This window comes from Eptesicus fuscus, chromosome 8 (genome assembly GCF_027574615.1).
Source record: "Eptesicus fuscus isolate TK198812 chromosome 8, DD_ASM_mEF_20220401, whole genome shotgun sequence".
NCBI lineage: Eukaryota > Metazoa > Chordata > Mammalia > Chiroptera > Vespertilionidae > Eptesicus > Eptesicus fuscus.
The window spans coordinates 82,461,513-82,481,814 of record NC_072480.1 but is presented as its reverse complement, the minus strand read 5'-3'; the positions used below and the strand labels follow the sequence as shown (position 1 = coordinate 82,481,814).

General features: G+C 42.3%; 1 protein-coding gene across 1 annotated transcript in view; it reads left to right on the top strand.

Annotated features, from left to right (window-relative positions):
- Positions 1–20,302, top strand: part of KCNU1 (potassium calcium-activated channel subfamily U member 1) — a 124,750-nt gene that overhangs the window by 103,379 nt on the left and 1,069 nt on the right. Inside the window, exons 23-26 of the mRNA XM_054719936.1 lie at positions 4,604–4,675; positions 9,454–9,593; positions 16,170–16,364; positions 18,046–18,159. Coding sequence (XP_054575911.1) covers positions 4,604–4,675; positions 9,454–9,593; positions 16,170–16,364; positions 18,046–18,159 — 521 coding nt within the window. The remainder of the gene's footprint in view (positions 1–4,603; positions 4,676–9,453; positions 9,594–16,169; positions 16,365–18,045; positions 18,160–20,302) is intronic.

The following is a 20,302-nucleotide window of genomic DNA, read 5'->3' as shown; positions in this document are numbered from 1 at the left end:
ATCTTGCAACTTTCTATAATGGGGCAGAGAAGTGTTCATCTTAAGGGCAGTAACATCAATATACAAATGAAACTGCCCACTCCATGAAAGCATGGGATAAACTGAACATCATAAGCCACCTAATTAATCATCTGGGTGACTTGTCCTTCCTATTATTATTTTTTTAATTTTACATCCTATATAAGCTAAAAAAGACATAAATCTATAATTTCAAGTCTGGTTTCCTTTTTATCTAGTGATTTTCATCCTCTCACTCTGTATATTGATTCTGTATGATGTGCCTAACCTGTTACATTCTAGAAGATTGCCCTTGAAGCAGCAACTTGCTGGATTGGTAGAAGGAAGTAGAGGAGAGGGAAAAGGGACTGTAAAGGAGGAAGAGAAAATAAAGGAACATCAAAGTACAAGGGTGGGCAACAGCAGGTTTACAGTTGTGAGTATGCAGAACACAGTTTGTTCCTGTGTTATCATTTATTAATTATTGTATTACATGGTTGTATAACAAGTGTAAACCTACATTTGCCTACCCCTTACTTGTGCCATCATGAAGCAGGAATAGGTTCTTCCCCAAAGATAAAAGGGAAAGTTTAGAGAACAATTATTTTGTAGGCCTAGCACCATTTCTTTAACGGGTGTCATACCCACTTGTATGATGGGGAATATAACTGCAGGCAGCTCTACTAGGGTACCTAACAGAAGTAATCTAATCTGCTTATCTGATGCTATAGCATCAGTCAAGTCACATTCTGAGCAAAGGACCATTACTCAGAAACCTCACCAATTACTCTAGCATTATAGGAATCTACCTGAAGTTTATATATATAGGCATCCCTAATCCGCAGAGAAGCCGGGTAATATCTGCTTGCACCATAAGAGGATAGAAATGGGAATTCCCACCTCTCCAAGAGTTGACAGTGTAAAGGATTGTGAAATTCTGCAAGGAGGCAGAAAATGTCCCCCAAGCTGAGCAGCAACATGAGATGAGTTGATGTGCAGTTTTTCTTTCTCTTCCCTTCGGACTGTGGTTCTCAACAAGGGGCAGTTTTGCCCCCCATGAGTCATCTGACAATGTCTGTAGACAGTTTTGTTTTGTTACAGCTTGGGGGAATGCTATTGGCATCTAGTGGGTTGAGGTCAGAGATGCTGCTGAACATCCTACAATGCACCTGACAATCCTACAGGACAAATACCAATACCTTTTTTGGCTCAAAATCTCAATAGTAACGAGATCAGAAATCTCACCCTAGTATATCTGATGAGCCTTTTCTGGGATCAGTGGCCCTTTCTCCATCTTCACAATCATGATAAACTTATACATGAAGCCCATATAGGACCACAGTGCTATTCCATACAGCGATTCTCCCAGGGACGTTGAGGGTGTGGGGACAGCAGAGGACAGAATCTCGGAAGGATTAGTAAGAATACCGGGCCTCCTCGCCGTCTCCATGGGAAATTGTAGGTTTTCCAGTGATGCTCTAATTGCTGCCCTGTCACGTCACAAGAAGAACAGGTTGGCAAACCTAGGTACTGAACTAAATAATCTGTGGCATAATCTAAACATATAACGGTAATTAAGTCTGACAACTTAATATGCTACTGAAATTTAAATGTACTGTGGTAATCTACAATTAAGCACTCTTTTGTAATAGTAGCCTGCCAGCCAGGAAGATTTCAGGTATAATGCTGTGTATTGTGAGCTCCTGGAAATATTGACATTGGTAAAACGCACCCAGGCTCTGATCTGACACATATTCCAATTAACCATTGCTCCACAAGAGGAGATGGAGCTCAGGTGGTTGCTGTCCTTCAGATGGTGTCAGAAGCAGACACTCCAGCAGCCACTCCAGCCAACCCAACGTGAACACGTCTGTATCCAATAAAGACATTTAACTTCGAAAGTCAAGATGACCCAAACCCCTTTCTAGAGGGAACTGGAATCAGAAAGTGGGGTTCAAAGGAGGACTGCCCCTTTGAGGGAAACTGGCCTCAATATTTTACTGGACGTGTCAGCCAAACCTTGAATATTTTATTAGGGCTACAAAGTGGCCCTTAAAAGGGCCTAGGCTTTGAAGTTGGTGCCGATTGGGGTATGAAAACCCATCCATCATTTACAGGCCATTTAACCTTGGGCAAGCTATGTAAACCCTGAGTCGGTTTCATCAAATGTTATCTAACTATATTGATTCACAGATTTGTTGTGAGCCTGGTATAATTCTTATCTCCTTACAGCTTGTACTGCTCACAGCAGCCAGAGGGACCTTTTACAAATATTTATCAGATCGTGTCAGTTCCCTGCTTAAAACCCCATTGTGATAACCCATGGCAATTACAGGAAAATAGGGTCTTGGAGGCCCGAAGGGAGTTTGAATTTTCTCCCACTTCATTCTGTCTGTACTGGCTCTTTCCCGCCTTAGGTCCTTTTTCCCATTCCCTCTGCATGGATGGCTTTTTCTCACCTCTCAGGACTCCATTCCAAGTCAGAGAAGCCTCTCTTCAAACCCTATCTAAAGTCATCTCCACAACTCAATCACTAGCCCTTAAAGGTTGTGTTTTTGCTTTTTTTTTTTCCCCCCACAGTATGCATCACTACTTGAGAATACATATTTTGTATTTGCAACATGTGGCATGTAACTGGGGCAGGGATTCCACAGTCCTAGCTTGCAATAGATACTCTTAAAATTTGTAGAAGGAAGAATGGAAAGAAGGAGGGAAAGGGACACCCAGCAGATAAAGCATCTGCACAGTTCTGAGAACAAGGCAGAAAAACAGTTTACGGTGTTCAGATTCATCACGACTAAGATTCCCTGGTGAATTAGGACATCTGAGCTCTAGCTATCGATGTTAACCTTGCTTTTTTTGAGATTTATAACATAAGTTGCAGGTGCACAACATAATTCGATATCCATGTTCACCACCAAAAGTCTGTTTCTGTTTCTCACCATACATTTTTCCCATTTCACACTTCCCCTACTGGTGACCACCAATCTGTTGTCTGTATCTGAGAGTTTATTTTGGATTTATTTGTTTCTCTGTTGTTGTTGTTTTTGGATTTTCTGTTTTAGATTCTACATATAAGTAGAATCATATAATTTGTGTCCTTTTCCATCTGACTTATTTAGCAAAATATCCTCAGGTCCAAACTTCCTCTTAAACAGCTGTGTGAACCATGTTAGCCCTTGGGGCTTCCATTTCCTCACCTGCATTCCCAAGATCACTGCCAGTGCTGACTGTATCCAAGTGTGTTGGGCGCTTCCTGTGCAGCTTCAGTTTTTACCCCAAATCCTCCTTGAAGCATGACTCAGAATTTCAGTGGCTATTAGAAACATATTCACCTCTCCTCTCCATTAACAAGAAGTGGCCGTTTTACTGAGTATTTCCGGGGGGAAATGGAACAGGTAGTAAATCCTGCAGAACATAGCGTATTTTTCCTGACAGGAATCTCCCCTTGGATTTTCTCTTTCCCCCTGTCCCATCACCCTCCTTTTATCTGTCCCTCAGGCTGTCTTACCTAACACGCTCACTTCATTTCACATCTCGCTCTCGCCACCTATCACTTATCTGGCTCAGTAAACAGAGGACCTCCAAATATTTCACCTTCTTCCTAGGAAGCAGGGGATTTTAATTAAAAGCAGAGTTTTAACTTTCACAGTATTTTTGCATTCTCAGAAAAGTTACAAAAGGTAGCCAACAGTTTTGAAATGTAACTTTTGATGAGATGTGTGTGTGTGTGTGTGTGTGTGTGTGTGTGTGTGTGTGTGTGTGTGTGTTTTAACTGGTCCCCAGCTTCCTTTTTCTTTCTTTACTTTTTTTTTTTTTAACTTGGGGACCAAAACTCTAGTTGTTGAAACTCTTCACAGTCCACTGCTTGATAAGGCTGTTTGGGGCCAGTGCTGTGCATCGGCTCTTTCAGAGTCAAGGCTCACAGAGGAAAATGAAGGGCCTCACCTCCTGATGCAGGAGAGAAATCTGTCTGTAAACTGAACGCCAAGGTCAAAGGTGCCAAGTGGCAACCCAACCCCAGTCTTTAAGGAACTCACAAGGCATTCTAGGCTGCAACAGGCCAACCAGAGATGGGAGGCAGCCAGTTCTGCTGAAGAAGAAAGAAGATGTGAATAGTGTCTGGACCCAGAGAAGCTCTCAAAGAGGCAGATAGCAGCGGCGGCCAGAAACCACTTGCAGTGTTAGCTAGCGCATGCACAGAGCAGCACTGCCTGCTTATTCATCGTTTCCTAGAAGCCCTATGAGCAAATGGATGTGGTTAAAGGTACAGCCTGTCTGAGCCATTACCCACACTGTGGAGAATACTCTTGTTTTACTTAGGTTATCAATAAGCAAATACTGGGAAAGCTTTACTTACACACACACACACACACACACACACACACACACACACACACACACACACAGTGTCCAAAAACTAGATGCTAAGGATGCCCAAATATGTTGTTTTTCTAAATATAGAAAAGGGTTTGGGATTTGGGCCTCAGTGACCTTTGCAAAGCACCAAGTTGCAGAGTATGTTTCTCCATCCTTGTCGTGTTTTGCAAGCCTCTTTGTTTGCATTTATCAATCTTTTATTTTCTGTTGTCGTCTGTGTCTACAGACGAAACTTCGCAGGGCTTCAGTGAAGCTGGGAAGTCATATTGCCGAAGGATCCCCATCCTCACAGAATTGAGTAAGTCCTATTTCAAGGAAAATGCAAGGGAGAAATCTGTATGATCCAGAATTGATGTCCCAGGGTTCTTTTTAAAATCCACAGTCCAAAAACAGAAGAAGCAGAATGGGGCCCAAGAGCATTAAGTGCTTGATGGGACATTACACTGGCTTCTTTTTTTTTTTTTTTACTGGATTGGTGACATCACCCGGCAGAGCCTGCTGCATCTAGGTGTTAGGGTGCAGAAATACCATCTGCGTTCCCCACTTCCAGTTCCCAGGAGAGGGAGACCAGCAGCTGGTTCACTCTTATTCAGGGGGAATCTCCCATGGGAGGGACATGAACTTGAAAACTGCCCAAAAGGATCTTTCTGTACCAACTTATCTACCCACCTGGGACTTTAAGTCGGGCACCTTCCTTTACTATAGTGATACCAGGGCCAGCACTAGGAGGCACCAAGGTGCAGACTTAAAGGTGATGCTCACTCTCAGGGTCCTTCAATTTTGTGTCCCTTGTGCCATCTTAATTCCAGTCCTGAGCGGTGGTCTTCTAAAAAGGGAATACTAGGTACAGAAATATCAGAATAAGCTGTTGTCTCTCACCAACAACTTATGGAAAATGCACATTAGGAAATATTCGTGGATGTGAGGACTCCTGGGAGCAGAAAGCAGGGTAGGGAAGGTGCCCGTGTACTTTGGGGCGGGAGGGGTTGGGAGGCACTAGGGGATTAATACTGGTAATAACCGATGAGAGAAGGGTAAGATACCAAAGAGGGGAACAGTGCCTTTCACGCAGATTGGACCAACTCGAAGACAATCCATTAGCTGGTCCTGGGCATGCGATTTGACTGGATTCTATAGTATAGCAACATTCTTAATGGGCATTTTATGACTTTGAGTAAGCTGAGTGAGACTTATACCAAACTAGATAAACAAACTTCTTGGTCCCAGAAAGGGAGCAGGGGGACATAGAGAGGAATCATAGGCAACACCACCACGTGATCTGGGAGTGACAGTGCAGCAGAAGGGAAATAGTCTATTCACAGTGAATCCTGCAGCAGCAGCTCTTCAAGTTCAGTTCTGAGGATCTCAGCTCTCTCGCTTTTAAAAAATATATTTTTTTGTTGATTTTAGAGAGAGGAAGGGAGAGGGAGAGATAGAAACATTGATGTATCAACATCCATTGCTTGCCTTCTGTATGCCACCTGCTGGGGGTTGATCCTACAACCCAGATATTATGTGCCTGACTAGGAATCAAACCAGGGACCTCTTGGTCCATGGGACATGCTTAACCACTGAGCCACACCAGCCAGGCAGGGTCTCATCTCTCTTGAGCCTGACTGGTACCAGCCAGCCTATTTGTAACTACATTTAAGCTCTTAGCTCCAGGTTTTTATTTTATTTTAATTTTATAACTTATTTTTTAAATCCTCACTTGAGGATATTTTTCCATTGACTTTTAAAGAATGAAAGGCAGGGATAGAGACAGAGAGAAAGAAACATTGACATGAAAGAGATACATCAATTGGTTGCCTCCCGCATGGGCCCAACCAGGGCTGGGAATCCAGTCTGCAACTGAGGTATGTGCCCTTGACCAAAATCTAATCCCAGACCCTTCAGTCTACAGGCTGACGTTCTATCCACTGAGCCAAACCAGCTAGGGCTTAATTTTATTTTTCTGCCCTTTTGAACCATCTCTAACCCTGAGGTGAAGCCACACTAAAGACACTGATTAGAAGACTATAAGGTAAATTAGAGTGGCTGGGAGGGAACCAGACAGGTGCTCACTGGCCCAGAAGTACATCTGGTCACTCTCGAGGGACTTACAGCTTTGTTCAACTGAAGACTTTCTGGCACCAGGCGGTCCTTGTCAGATTAGCCTAACAAATCACCTGCCAGCTCACTGTTTTTTGTTCTTTGGCTGTCTGGAGAGGGTCACAGTGACATGGGAGCCACATATCCGACTGCCAGCACTTTGATTCAGAATGTACAGTGGCCTGCAGGAAAATGCCTGGGAAAGCTGAGGCCCTGGGTTTAGCATGACACAGCAGGATTTGGACAAGGGCTCCTGGGATGTGGTTGTGTGTGTGTGTGTGTGTGTGTGTGTGTGTGTGTGTGTGTTGAAGGTTGGCAATGCAAGAAGAGGAAATTGTGTGTGCTTAGAAATTGTGGGTTGGCACTAGTCAGACCTAGCTCTTTTATAAAACTATATAGTTCTTCAAAGAAAATGATTCACTAATATTAGCAGTATATCACTTCTCCCAAACTTACTAAGGAATAATTTAAAGAATTAGGGAACAATCCAGTCTCAGGTAGGAATGTATTTTGAGTGGTATGCCCAGTAGATTTGTGTTGATCTGTTTATGACTGACGAGAGCTGGGAAAGGTCTAAGAGTTTAAGCTACTTGCAAACTAACAAGTTAACCTGCCACAGTTTCATTGATGCTGGCAGAAGACACAAAACCACTGGGTCAGAGATACAAAATAGGTACTCAGAATGATAGCAGTAGCCAGAGTACCAACAATTTTGTGCTGGTTATCCAAGCCTTCGTTCCCACCAGGTGACATGAAAAGGGCCAAGTGATACCTGTACCCACCTTTATAAGAGAGGAACTGAAATCTTTCATAATGGACAGTGAGCATGCCTTCTCTTTCCTCTGGTGGGAGACATCATCTCTGCCTTTCAATGCTATTCTCAGTGCAAACATTTTTAGAGCAGTAGCCTTAGAACAAAGGCCTTCGGTGCCTCTGCTGGCACTCCAGCAAGGACCCGTTCTATTACTTCAGAGGCTGATCACTGGGGTCTGAGTCGCAGCCCTGGGCCAGTACAGATATGTTAATGGGTAACATGGCTACTGCTGCACTGGCCTCAATTAAGATAATTTTCTGAGCCCTTGCTACTCAAAGTGCAATCCACGAATCAGCAGTAATAGCAGCAGTAGCATCTGGAAGCTTGTTGGACATGTAGACTCTCAGGCACCATCCTAGAACCACTGAATCAGAATCTCTATTGTAATGAGAACTCCAGGTGATTAATATGTGCATTCAATTTTGACAGGTACTGCTTTAACTCATTCTGGACCCAGATAATCTAGGAACCCAAGTACCAGGTGTACTGGTTAATAATGCGGATTTTTTTTCAATAGATGGAGTTACACATGTGTTGATATATATGTGATTGGATATGTATGCTATTTTGTTGTATTTTCAGCAAGCTTCAAAACTTCATGTGTCAAATTTTTTGAAGGTGTTAACATCATAGATATTTTTACACTTAAAAATGTCGAATTTTGGGCCAAAGAAAGAGCATTTGTGGAAAGTTTTAATTCATTACTTTATTTTGAAGAAAAGTGCTGCTGAAAGTTATCATATACTTTGGAAAGCTTACAGTGAACATGCTCCATCTCAATATATTCATCAACACTGGTTTAAATGCTTTAAAAGTGATGACTTCAATGTGAAAGACAAAGAACGTCCAGGTCAACCGAAAAAGTTTGAAGACCAACAATTATAAGCATTATTGGATGAAGATGCATGTCAAACTCAAAAAGAACTTGCACAAAGATTAAACGTTGCTCAGCAAACAATTTCCGATCATTTACAAGCAATGGGAAAGATTATAAAGGAAGGAAAATGGGTGCCACATCAACTGAATGAAAGACAAATGGAAAACTGAAAAGTCTTCAGTAAAATGTTGCCTCAACGGCACGAAAGAAAGTCTTTTTTGCATCGAATTGTGACTGGCAATGAAAAGTGGATTTATTTTGAGAATCCCAAATGCACAAAATCATGGGTTGATCCAGGTCAATCATCAACGTGGACTGCTAGGCCAAATCGCTTCGGAAAGAAGACAATGCTCTGCGTTTGGTGGGATCAGGAAGGTGTGGTGTATTATGAGCTTCTAAAACCAGGTGAAACTGTTAATACTGATCACTACCAACAACAAATAATCAATTTGAACCACGCTTTGATCGTAAAATGACCAGAATGGGCCAGAAGACACGGCAAAGTAATTTTGCTTCACGATAACCACCACACACTTCAAAACCAGTTAAAGACACATTAAAAGATCTTGCCTGGGAAGTACTAACCCACCCACTGTATCCACCAGACCTTGCTCCTTTAGATTACCACTTGTTCCGATTGATGGCACACACACTTTCTGAGCAGTACTTCAAAATGTACGAAGAAGTGGAAAATTGGGTCTCTGAATGGTTTGCCTCAAAACAAGGAAAGTTCTGTTGGGACGGTATCCACAAATTATCTGAAAGATGGGGAAAATGTGTAGCTAGCGATGGACATTACTTTGAATAAAGCACTTTTGATGTTTCTCTTGAAATTATCATGTTTTCTTTGATTACAAAATTCGCATTATTAACCAGTACAACTGGTAAACACCAAGCCACCTGCGGCATAGAATTATGACAAGGACTATAACTGGAGTGATCGTATGTTCCTAGTTATGCCTAGTGAGACTGCCCCCTTTTACTTCCAAAGTGTCCTGGTTTGATAGATAAATTATATGAGGGTGACAGTCTGGATGCTTGCATGGAGAAAATGAGCCTGAGATACAAGGGTATCCCCTTGATGATGAAGGTGCCCAAGAGGGATTCATATATTTAAGGGATGAAGAAGATACTTGGAAAGAAAACATGTCCTGAAGTAGGGGCAGATCCCACATTGACGCCAAAGCAGGCATCAGACCCTTTCATCAAGTGGTCTGCATATATTCTTAAGGCAATTCCTGTATTCTTAAACTTGTCTGCCTGCCTTTTCCTACTTGCCTCTTTTGCTTTGCAGAAAATCCTTCCAACATCCACTTTATTGAACAGCTTGGTGGAATGGAAGGGCACCTCCCAGGAACAAGCCTGCATCTCAGCACCTCCTTTTCCACAGGCTCGGTCTTTTCTGGCAGCTTCTTGGATTCCCTCCTGGCCACAGTAAGTGCAGCTAAGCTGAAGAGCCCCCAGGACCAAGTCCCTGGCAGAGGAGAGAGTGGATCTTTAGGACCTGGGTAGATGATGGTAATGTCTCACAATTCTAAAGTCTATTTGATTTTTCAAAAACGCTTGTTCACATACAGTATTTCATCTTTTCTCACAACTACCTGGCAAGGACAGCAAAATCCTTACATTTTCAAGATTAAAAATGTAAGAGTAGGAACACTTGATACCAGGTGGAACGAGTGGGTCTGCAGTGCATCTGCCTTTCAGCTTCCAGTGCCTCGGCCCTTTGGTGTCAGAGCTTAAGAGATGCTGTCTTCTCTTCTCTTTAAAATATCCCCACAAGCTTATGTGGAAACCATCCATAAAGGGGTTCGGAGTTCAAGGCAAAGCTTTGGCCTTTGGTGGTATGAGTTAAGTCAAATCTCCCTCTCCACTGCCCTTCCCTTGGAGTGGATTTTGGACTACATGGTTGTTCTTCAGCTCTCAGCACCTCTTTAGCCACTAAGCAGACATCTATTCCAGAATTTCCAATGAATCCATTGTGCAAATACAGATTGAAGAGCTACTCTGTGCAGAGCACTGCTCTAGGTTCTGGGGACCAGCAGTGATTAAACAGACTAGAGTCTCTTCCCATGTGGAGCTCATGAATCCTTGATAATGTATGGCTCAGCAAGACAAATGCATAATACTATTTAGAGATCCAGCCCCAAGTCTCTGGCCAAGATAAGCTGAACTAGACCTTTGAAAATATTCAGAGAACCCTGTCCATACTTGTCTTCCTTCCCCCTGGACCTGGTACTTCTGGCTGAACTTGGCCTTCTAAGAGTGGGGGTGACTTCCTGTCATCAAGCTACATAGAAAGAAAGAGCACAAAGGTCAGGCCTATGCCTCCAATTCCATCGTGTCTGCTCTTCTGAGGACCTTTTGATCTTGGTCAGCCTCCTGATTTACACCTGCTCAGTAGCCCCAAAGAGGAACAGAAAATTTATGCTTTTGCATTAGAAATATTTGGGGCCACTGTGGTGGCTCCAGAATATATTCTCCAACACCCCATTTTGTTCTCCATACATATCAGAGCATCACCTTGTGGAGAAGTGTGGGAAGAAGGCAAAGATCTGGACCTCCCCTTAAGTGAGGATATCAGTTAAGGAACCAAAGTCTATCATTCCCTCTAGCACAGCAGTCGCCAACTGGTGGTCCATGGACCACTGGTGGTCCATGAAGTCCAAAAGGTTGGCAACCACTGGTTTAAGGAAACTTTTGGAGCAGCGGTCACCAACTGGTAGTCTGTGGACATTGGTGGTCCATGAGGTCTTGAAAGGTTGGTGAAGGCTGCTCTAGCACACTCCCAAGGCAAACTGTTAACGATCATAGTTTTCTGCCTCCAGATCATACCTGCATCTTTCCCAACACCGACCTCAAGTCAGCTTATTCTGCTCAGTTTCGTTGTTGAGATAATATTCATAGAGCAATATGTGTGATAGGAACAGTAATAACCACATCTCAAGCACTCACTTTGCTAAGTGCATTACATACCTACTTACCTCATTTAATTCTCCTATCAACCCAATTAGGAGAATACAATTATGAGCCTCTTTTTACAGATGAAGAATCTGAGCATCAGAGGGTTAATAATGTACCAAAGGTCACAGCCCTTAGAGATGATGACAAATTGGTTTTCAGACCCAAATTTGTAATGATTACAGAGTAAGACCGCAAATGACTGCCACTCCAGAAATCTCTCTTTCTGATGATGACTATTTTTCCAATACATTGATATTGATGTTTTGCGTAGAGGAGCCTGTCTCCCCAGAGTGCTCTGGAGTTGCTGGGGAGACCTGCAGGGAAGATGAGACCAGGACACGCCCACCCACACCTTTTCTCATCAGAACAACTCTGCTTTCATCTGGGTCATGTATGAGGCTCCTATGTAAAATTTGATTTGGAGAAGGAGTTTTGCTATTAAGAAGACATTGAAAACCCTTCCCTAGAAGTTAGACCATATGACCAACAGAGAGACATAAAATAAATGAACCAGAATGCTGCTCTCCTCGACTCTGATACAGCTTTCCAATTTCCAGTCAGGAGTCCTGTATGGGAGACAGGAATCGGCCATTCCACCCCATTTTGCATATCCCTTGTGTCCCATAATTTCCCCTCCCCAAAGAACATCTTCTGGGTTTGGCTCTTCCAACCTGCTGCCCAGCTTAGTGCACCAAGAAATGTGTTTCCGGTGCTGCGTCATCAGAGGATATAATTAAAATCAAAATGTTTCTTTCTCTGATGCCCATACTGCCCAGGAGGGCAAGGCTGAATCAGATGGGTTCAGAAGAGACTCCCCCCGCCCAAGAAAAGGGCAGCTAACAGCTCAGGAGTTTTTGAAACAAGATCATTTCCAACCTAATATTTAAGGGCCCTCTTCCTTCTCATGAATACTCAGAAGCCATAACGGTGCCTCTCCTCCTTTTCCTCCAAATTGCCCTTAAGAAACACAAAGAAGATTGAACATGCAAGTCCCAAGGACAGAGCAAAGCCTGAATAACATGGTGTGAACTTGTCACTGAAGTTTTTGTTTAGATTTTCAAGAGGGTGTTTCCTACTTTCCCTGGATATACCTGTGATTTTCCTTTTCAACCTAATGTAATGTGGTTTCCCTTCGAATCTCTTGACTCAGTTGACACTGTGGCTTCAGGTATCCCCTGGTATATACGGTTGTACACTCCTACCCCCATTGGAGAAACATTCCTGTAAGGTGTAATTCAGATTCCCTTTCAATCCTCTATTTTTTCAATGCTATAAAAATGAAAACATAGAGAGGCACTCAGCCCCATAAGCAGGATTCCCGTGTGGCTTTACAATAGAACTTCAGAACTGGACTCAAATTAGGGAGCATTTCCCTTTATTTATAAGAAAGTGAGGTTCACAGAAGTGACATGACTTTATCAAGGTCACTCATCTTGTTAGTTGCAGTTTTCCTACCATATAGCCTCATTCTCAATTAGAAGTATTTCTCAAAGAATGTTTGATTTAAGGCCTTTTAAGATTCTCAGAATACAAAGCAAGTGGTTAAGATGTTAGTACCTATGTTATTAAGTAATAGTCCAGGTTATGAGAGAGGACTCAAGCTTAATTTGTAGCTAAAAGTTAAAACACTTTGGGCTGCAACATTTCCTAACACTAGAAGTCCAAAGTCTAGTCAATAGCATTGTATTAGAAACACTGTTCAAGTTTAGAAATCCTAAAATATTTCAAGCATTTTTCAATTTTTATATTTTCTTGAGAAATAATAAATGGGAGAAGGAGAGGGAGAGATTAAAAAAGAAAGAGACCAATAAGGCCAATACCATAGAACCCCAAATGATAAAAATACCAGAGGAGACCACAGAGTAAGGGTGACATGTAAATCCAATTAGTTTTCCCAATATAGATTGAAATCCTTTTGATGTCAAAGCTGAAGACATACTATATTCAAAAGCTAAGCCTCTCTCAGTTAAATATGTCAAGTAGAAGTTTCCCTAGAGCCTGTGACACCAGAATAACTCTGGAATTTACTCCTTTCTCTAATCAGTGGGGAATTAGTCTAACAGCATTATCTGATCACTCTACACTATGGCCACTTGTTCTTAAACAGATTGTGGCTCAACCTGGATTTACATCCCCTGCTCCCTTCTGGATCTCAGGGAGGCAGTTTCACAAGCAGACTTCTGGGTGGGAGCCAGATGGAACAGAGGAGAAATGTGAGGAGGAGACCATCACTCCAGGGATGCCTTCAGTCTGGATGTTAGGGTGGAGGAGGCATTTAAAGTCATCTTTTAATTTGAAAAATACTATGAAGTGTGTTTTTTCATGTGTGTGGTTTTTTTTTCTCGATGAATTTATATAGGTTTTATTTCCTAGGTCACCTTGTCCCAATAGCATTTTTACTAAAAGTACTTGTATATTTGTTAAAATTCAACTGCCTGTTGGTGGTCCATGAGGTCTTGAAAGGTTGGTGGCCAATTGCAGTCAATATTCTTACAGTTTTTGGACAATGTCTGGTTCAATGCACTCCTGAGGGTGTGAATGCTAAGGAGACACAGTCCATCCTCTAAAAGGGCACATAATTTAGGCAAGTGTTGCCCAGAATCTGAGGACAACCAGTGTCAGGACCACCAAATGTGCCCTTTAATTCTGATTCCCATATCTGTCCATAAACTCTGACCCAGTAGAACTGGAATCCCAGAAATCTGCACTCATGAATATCCCTCCAGGTGATCCAGATACATGAGAACCAATGTTGAAGACAACAGGATTTAGTAATGTGTGCTGTATATCTCATTTAATCCTGCAGACAGTGCTCAAAGGTGGGTATTATTATGTCAGCTTTAAAGATTATCAGACTGTTCCTGAGAAAGAACACATGAATTGTCTGAAGGTACTCAGCTAGGATGTGCCAGTGCAAGATTCAAACTCAGGTGTGTTTCAGACAAACTACTAATATAAAATAAAGAAGAATGAAATAGAATAAAAGCCAGTGGCCATGGGACCACAAAGAAAGGGTAACTTTATTCTGATGAGGAGGCCAGCATGGAGTTTGCCAAGCTGATGAGAAGTGAACCAGCTGTTCCAAAACAGAAGCATGATGGAGTAAATGTACAGCATGTGCAACTACAAATGGACAATTATCATGTCCTGGAGCTCCTTCAGATGTTGGCCCTGGAGGGTCCATGATGGAGGAGATGAGCTTGGTTTTGCAGCAGGGAACTGACTCTAAAGTTTAGAGGAGGCGAATAGCATGATCTGATTTATTTCTAGAAAATCTCTCTGGCTGGAAGCTTTTTGCACAGTAGATTGCAAATGAGAAGAAAAACAAGGAAAATCAATAAAGAGGTCTATATTATAACCCAGGCTTTAGGAGATAAGTTCCTGAGTTTGGGAGTAGAGAAAGTGAATAGTAAAATTTCTAGAATAATAACAATTGATGTCATTCCTAGAATTTATAATAAAAACAAAATTATTGAATTTTATATAGGTAATATATAAGCATATAAATTCTCATTTCTACTGGAGTAAAAGTCTGATAAAACAAAGGGTAGATAATTTAAAATATTATATATTCAATAGACTTGAGAAACCTAATGAGTAATATATTATACTGATATTTGCATATATGATAATGCCTGGTGTATACTGAATTAGTTAAGAATCCTTTGAAAAAGAAGTTTCAGAAAATGGCTAGGGTTATTCAACCTCAAGGTACTTTCAGAATAAGATGTTGGCACACACGTCTTCCTTTGGTTTCATTTCGATGTCAAAGATTTTAAAATTCCATTATTTTATTCAGTAGTTACAATCTGCACAGTATTCCATGGGAGCTATGGGAAATCTAAATAGTGATAAGACTTGTACTCAAGTAGGTCACAATCAAAAGGAATATAAGTAAATTCACAGACAAAGGATTCAAGTATGGATGACAATATCAGTAGTCCCCTAAAGAAAAATCTATAGAAGTCTTATTGACTATCCTATATAATTAAAGCCTAATGTGCTAAGTGTCTGGCCATCCAGTCAGCCATTCAACCAATCAAAGTGTAATATGCTAATGATATGCTAAGGACGCTCAATTGCTTGCTATGACAAGCACTGACCACCAGGGGCCAGACAGTCGACCAATCCACCAGTCACTATGTCGTGGACTGACCACCAGGGGGCAGACGCTCCAACCAGTAAGTTAGCTTACTGCTGGGGGGTCCTGCTGATCAGGACTGAGGAAGATGGGCCGGACATGCCTAGGAGCCTTCCTGGGGTCCCTCCCTGGCTAGCCAACCTCCCGCATCCTTCCCCAGCCCCGATCATGCACTGGTGCAGTCCCTTGGCCTGGCCTGCATCCTCTTGCAATCTGTGGGATGTCTGAGAGCCGGTTTCAGCCTGATGGCAGAACGACCAGTCAATTGATGTGCACTGACCACCAGGGGGCAGACGCTTAACTCAGGAGCTGCCTCCTGGTGGTCAGTACGCTCCCACAGGGGGAGCACTGCTCAGCCAGAAGCTGGGCTCATGGCAGGAAAGTGCAGCAGTGGCGGTAGCCTCTCCTGCCTCGTGGCAGTGCTAAGGATATCCTACTGATGGCTTAGGGAGTGGGCCTAAGCTGTCAGTTGGACATCCCCCAAGGGCTCCCAGATTGCGAGAGGGCACAGGCCAGGCTGAGGGAACCCCTCCCCCTAATGCACGAATTTTGTGTACCGGGCCTCTAGTTTTAAATATATGTAGATGATTAGTAGGGTACCTGTGGCCTGGCATACTCCTCTGTCATTTTTGGGAGAGGGGATATACTTGGTGTCAGTGTAATTACCCATTTCTTTCTTCATTATAGTGTAACCCTCAAGAGAGCAGGAACTAGGTCAGTGTTATTTTCTCTGCACTTTGCCTAACCCAGCACCCTATCCACACTGCCAGCTTTTAGTTAATGTTAATAATGATAATGAGACACACTGCTTTGCACCATCGGATCCATTTCTCCGAGACTATACAAATCCACTGTTTAGGAGTTGGCTCTTCTGACTTAACACATGGCCTGTCCTTGCTTTCCAGGCGTTCTACAATTATCATGTCCTGGAGCTCCTTCAGATGCTGGTGACAGGAGGGATGAGCTCCCAGATGGAACAACATTTGAAAAAGGAAAAGTTATGCGGGCCTTCTAACAGCTGCACTGCATTGTTGTCCAGAAGGAACCGCTGTAAGCTGGGGCTTCTGTCCTTAAGCCAAACCATTTTGTTGGATATTGAAGTGAGTTTCCTGCTCCTTTTTGTCTCTGAATTTATGAAAGCAGTCTAGGCTATTTGGGTCAGTAGATAGCCTATAGCACAGAAATAATAATAATAATAATAATAATAATAATAACAACAAATTAATACAACTCATATTCAAAGTGTATTATACAATTTGCAGTGCATTTTCACACATCTCATATTTATTTTAACAATGCTGGGAGGTGGTTAAAGCAGTTGTTATTATCCCCATCTTCCAGATAAAAACTCCAAGTCTTCAGGAAGCATCAGAGAGGTCCAACAACTTGTACTTTGACAAGGGTATCAATAATAATTGTAACGCTAGTATTTACTGAGCATTTCTCCTGTGTCTGACTGCTTTTTCCCCCCAACCTAATCTGTCTGAGGATTTGCATGGTAAACATTGTTACTAGTCCCACTGCATAGGACAAGAAGCTAAGGGCCAGGGAAACAAATGCTCACCGAGACCACATTGTCTACCAGTGACAAAGCAGGGGTGCCTCTTAAGGCAACCTGACCCAGCTCTGCCCCCTCTCCCTGTACCCGAAACACTAAAGAAATCTAATCAGGTCAGTGGAAATCAGGAAACTGGTTTCCACTGGTCAGTGGAAATCAGGAAACTAGCCAGCAGAAAAGGCTTGAGTTTTCTTAGCCCACTGAACTGGTGAACAGTAGACTGGGAGGAAATAACCATTCTGGCAGACTCTAATGGAGCACCTGGCATTTGGCGGTCAGAATAGAGTCCAGCCTGGAAATGAGTAATCTATTGATCAGCGTGGTGCTTTTGAATTTAGTTTGTATTGACATTGCATTCAGTTCTCCAATGCATCTATAGGGGCAGGCCTTTATAAAGAAACATCTTTTGTTGGTTCAGAGGACATCAGCAGAACCCCCTTCACAAGCAGCAGGCTCTTCCAAGCCTCTGTGCCTGGTATGTCTCAACAGATACGAGCTCTGTGCATCTATCTGACTTCCAGGTGCAAACAACATTCCAGAGTTCCTTCAATAGAGTTCGGCCCTTTGTCCTTTTGTGGTCCTGGGTTCCTCACCAAAGGTTGACTTGTGAGTGATTATATGCCCAGGACAACAGGCACTGGCAATTTCCTGTCAGTATCAGAGATCAACACACTTCTTTCTTTCTCCACTTAGGTCTTGTCCTCACCTTGTCCTTTATTCTGGGGAGAACTGAAAGACTGCTCTCTTTTTACTTCACTGAACCCATTAGCTGCTGCTTTTGAACCTGCTGTGCACTTGTAGAGCCTTTGTTGGCTATACCCTGAGAGCAGTGTCAAGAGCAGTGCTTGGAGCTATAATCTGTTGTAGAGTGGGATAAGAAGATCACTCCCTGGAGGTCACTTAACACCCTATTTATGTACCCTGAAAATGGAATATTCCAACCTGTTGTTCATTGCTACTTCCTAATGGTTACCAAAATCGCCACACCACACCCACCAAACACTCTTGAAAGACCAGAGTGATAAACACAATCACTGGGATTAGATGATCAAAACTAATCATAAGCCTCACTTTCAAGCCACTTAATACTGCTACCATATAGATGTTAGGAGATGGTGTCTAGGTCTTCCAAACCCTACAAGTAAAGGCAAATGACACTCCAGTAGGGCTTGTCATTGCTTCATTAAAGAGCCAATAGACATGTTTTTCTCTTCTCTCCCCAGCCAAAAAAGACCTTTGGGCAAGTTTTCTGTGGCTTGTTGAATAATTTTGGAATCCTGTGCCTTGGCCTATACCGCCTGATAGATGACCAGGAGCGCAATCCGGATCACAAAAGGGGAGTATACTAGTTTGGAAAGTGCTAGCCACGCATCCAAGCATAAAAGCCCAAACTGCTTTATTCTAGGTGAAAGAGAGGTCCAGAACTCAGGGTCCACAGTTGCAAAGAAGGGTGCAAGGAAGTAGATTATGATGATGTAGGAATAAGGAAGAATGAATGTAAATGACATGAATAAATCCTGGTAATTATGATCGAATATAAGCCATGTAACATCGGCCTCTCTGTCCCCAACGAAAACTGAAATGTAGACCCAGATTTTGAATCAGGTTATTTTTTCTGTGTTTTTTTTTTTATGTTGTTTGTTTGTTTTGTTTTGTTTTGTAACTTCCCATCCTTGACTATGTAATTTTTTAAAGTTAAATTCCACTATTCACATTGGAAAGATTTACTTATTTTATGCTTGATTCCTTAGGTAATTATTTACTGAATGCCTCATTTCCAGCCACTGTGCTTTGTACATATTTATTATGGGAATTATGTATTCAAATTTAAGTTTAAGGAAAGATCAATCTGACAACAACGGGGAAGATACAGGAAATGTACATAGAGGACAGGAGGAGAAAAGAGAGTATACAACAGTATATAACAACACAATAATGTAGGTCTGAACTAATATTCATACAGTGGGAATGGATAGGAGTCCATAGAGGAGGAAAATTAAAAATATTAGAGTGGAAATAGATTGATAGAAACTCGTTCAGGAAGAAGGGGAAAGCAGCCAATTTACTCAAAATGGAGTAATATTGAATAGAAGGAAAGATAATCTCTCTGCACATAGGCAAAAAGAAGGAAAAGAATGGATGCCAAGCAAATTTATCTATAGATGATGGGGTGTGCTTAAGGGAATTTTTATGTAACACTAGGGTTTCTCAGTAAAGTACAGGGATAGCCATTGCTGAGAGAAAAGATGGAGGAGGAAGTATTACAGGGAGTGGAGAAATAGGTAAGAATTTAGATTAACTACTGAGAGGAAAGGTAGGAGAGGTTTACTGTGGATCTGTAGGAGCGATTGTAGACTGTAATGTGAAAGGACAAAGGACTGGAAGTCCTGATGAAGTGAAAGAGTAGATGTACTCAGCATGAGAATGAGAGCAAAAGAGTGATAGGAAGTTACTGTCAGACAGTAATATATTGAAGCATAAGGTTTTAGAGGTGAGACATGCAGGAAATGATAATATCCAGCGTGTGTCCAGGAAAGTGTGCTTTGGAGATAAAGATCATTGGGTAGTGTAAGTCAAAGAAATATGACTGGATGTTGGATTTATAAACCACATAGACACTAGAGGTGTGTAAGATGGTGGAGGCACTAGAGCTTGAGGTGTCCCAAGTGCCAAAGGCCTAAATAAACATGTAGGGCTATAGATGACACCGGTGAATCAAGAGGGAGGGTGATAGGACTGTAGAGCCCTAACCACAAAGATAGTGAGGGGGCAGTGATGTTCTGGAAGCAGCACTGGGGAGAATGAATAATGCTGATTCATTCTCTCTCTCTCTCTCTCTCTCTCTCTCTCTCTCTCTCTCTCTCTCTCCCCCTTTCAGCCCTCGCTCTCTCTGCCTGAACTCCATCCCCTCCCCTGATACCTCTGGCACACCTGTGGCACATGATAATTGGGAGAATATGCTGTCCATACCTGAGAGAACCTCAGGGAAGGAAATGAGATTTCTGTTTTAAAGAGAGTATGTGATTATAGTTGACCTTGTTTAGGATATTATAGAGGTTACAGGGGATTCAGTGGAAAAGATAAAAGTGGGAAGATTATTCAGCAAAAGAAAGTCAACCTTGAATTGAGATTGGTGTTTGGGAAAGGAGAGGTGATCACCTGGGGTGGCAATGAAGAAATGCAGGATGAAAAGTCATGAAAGTTTATCCTGGCTCCGCATTCTGACATGAGCACTGGTGTATTAGTTAATGTAACTCACTTGCATTGAGGATTTGCTCTATGCCTGATGCTGTGTAAGGCATCCTGCCTCCCTGCATTCTTTCCATGCAGGTGTAGGCTCTGGGTGTTCTTTAAGGCTCATCAATGCTCACTAGTTACATACCAGTCAAGGTTTCAAATACAACTTTAGTTTAATTTTTGTTTCTTTTCCTCATTGATCAAACTACGTTCTATGTAAAAGTTGGTGGCATAAGCATTAAG